This window comes from Bison bison, unplaced genomic scaffold (assembly GCF_000754665.1).
Source record: "Bison bison bison isolate TAMUID 2011002044 unplaced genomic scaffold, Bison_UMD1.0 scf7180017864245, whole genome shotgun sequence".
Lineage (NCBI taxonomy): Eukaryota > Metazoa > Chordata > Mammalia > Artiodactyla > Bovidae > Bison > Bison bison.
Genome location: NW_011494817.1, coordinates 2,179,131 through 2,180,658, shown reverse-complemented (window position 1 = coordinate 2,180,658; position 1,528 = coordinate 2,179,131). Strand labels below are relative to the sequence as shown.

The 1,528-nt window shown below is 35.8% G+C and overlaps 1 protein-coding gene across 1 annotated transcript in view; it reads right to left on the bottom strand.

Moving 5' to 3' along the window:
* Positions 1–1,399: 1,399 nt before the first annotated feature.
* The window catches only part of TYR (tyrosinase), a 111,131-nt gene continuing 111,002 nt past the window's right edge, over positions 1,400–1,528 (bottom strand). The window contains exon 6 of the mRNA XM_010847208.1: positions 1,400–1,528. This exon is cut by the window's right edge and continues 1 nt beyond it. Within this exon, the coding sequence (XP_010845510.1) occupies positions 1,400–1,528 (129 nt within the window).

Here is a 1,528-nt window from a genome sequence, read left to right as displayed (position 1 = left end):
GGCTGGAAGTATAAGTTAAGCAGTCAAATGGAGATACATACCTAAAAATGCTGAGCAATTAAATGCAAACTAGACATAAGGGAACTAAAAGAGACTAAGGATTCAAGCACAGAGCTATTGAGTTTGGATGAGACGGTGGAAGAAGAAATTTGGTGAAACACACTGAAATACTGTGGTAGAGTCAGAGGGCCCTTTTCTAGAGCATGTTTGGCCTCATTTCTGAATGGGGAGTTGTTATAAGCCCTGAGCCAATGTAAATAAGTATGACTATAGACTCAATACTTAAATTCTATTTCTAGAATTCAAGTCAAATTTGTCATCCAACCTCTATGTGAAGAACTCTAGTGTCAAACACTTATTTTTTTTCCAAAAATGTCCATTTTGGTTTTGGAAAACTCTGAATATTGGACAGTTTTTCCTTTTCTTATACCCAAATGAGTCCCTGATAACTTCCACCCACTAGTCTTTTATGCTGTACATAACAATAGAAGGAATGGAATATCAATTGGATAATTTTTAGAAATTCAACTGGACCAAAAATTCAAGTAGCAAGATTATCTGGACATCTTAACTTAGGGTCTTAATTGCCAGGAAAAATAGAAATAAGTTATTTTACTAAAACTACAGACAGGCTAATATTCATGTAATTGTTTTCTACTAGCAAATGTTTCACAGCATTTTAAACATTCTGTAATAAAATAAAGTCCTTTTTAGAAGATATTTTAAAAGCACTATAATAAGATTATTATCTTTATTGTCAACACCTTTGGTGAGGACATCTTGAGGCAGGTACTTAGCTTGATTCTTTGCAGGAGAAACGTCCTTGATGTCAATGACCTTCAAATGTACAGTCAAAATTATGGCAGGAAAAGTCTGAAGACTATTTTTTACTTGAATTCCATAACATATTTTGGAGCAAGAATGTAAAATATAAGGGGAACATTGTGCTTTCTTAAGATAATTGGAATGTATTTATCAAGCTCAAAGGAGTCAATTAGTGTAAATTTGTTGCTATTTTATTAAAATTAAAGAAAGGGGATAATAAAAGGAACAAGTCATTCCACAATCAAGAGGAAAAGAATCACAATCGTTCCCATATTTTACAAGAGCACGTTCATTCAGATACATCTATAGTTACTTATTACCAAATGGCATCCTTTCCATGGAAATATGAGCTTGAGAAGAACCCTTCGGGGAATGATCAAAATCCAGCAAAGCAAGCACAGGTGGCTTCTACCTGAGTAGGAGGAGGGCTACATTTTGTATTGATAACAGTTTTGATAAGGGTCTCCAGAGACACATGCCAAGGATTTCCACTGGGACATCCCCTGGGGACTTTAACATCATTTAAGTTATAGCGAGGTCAGGTTTTTTGCCCCAGCTCTATTGCCTAAACCTTTCATAAATGGCTCTGATACATCAAATTGTGGTAATCCTCTTTTTCCATGAGCAGGGGCTGCTTTTCTTCTGGAAGCTGGTTTCTCTTTCGACGACATAACAGGCTAGTAAGTCCTCCCAGCACAGCAGT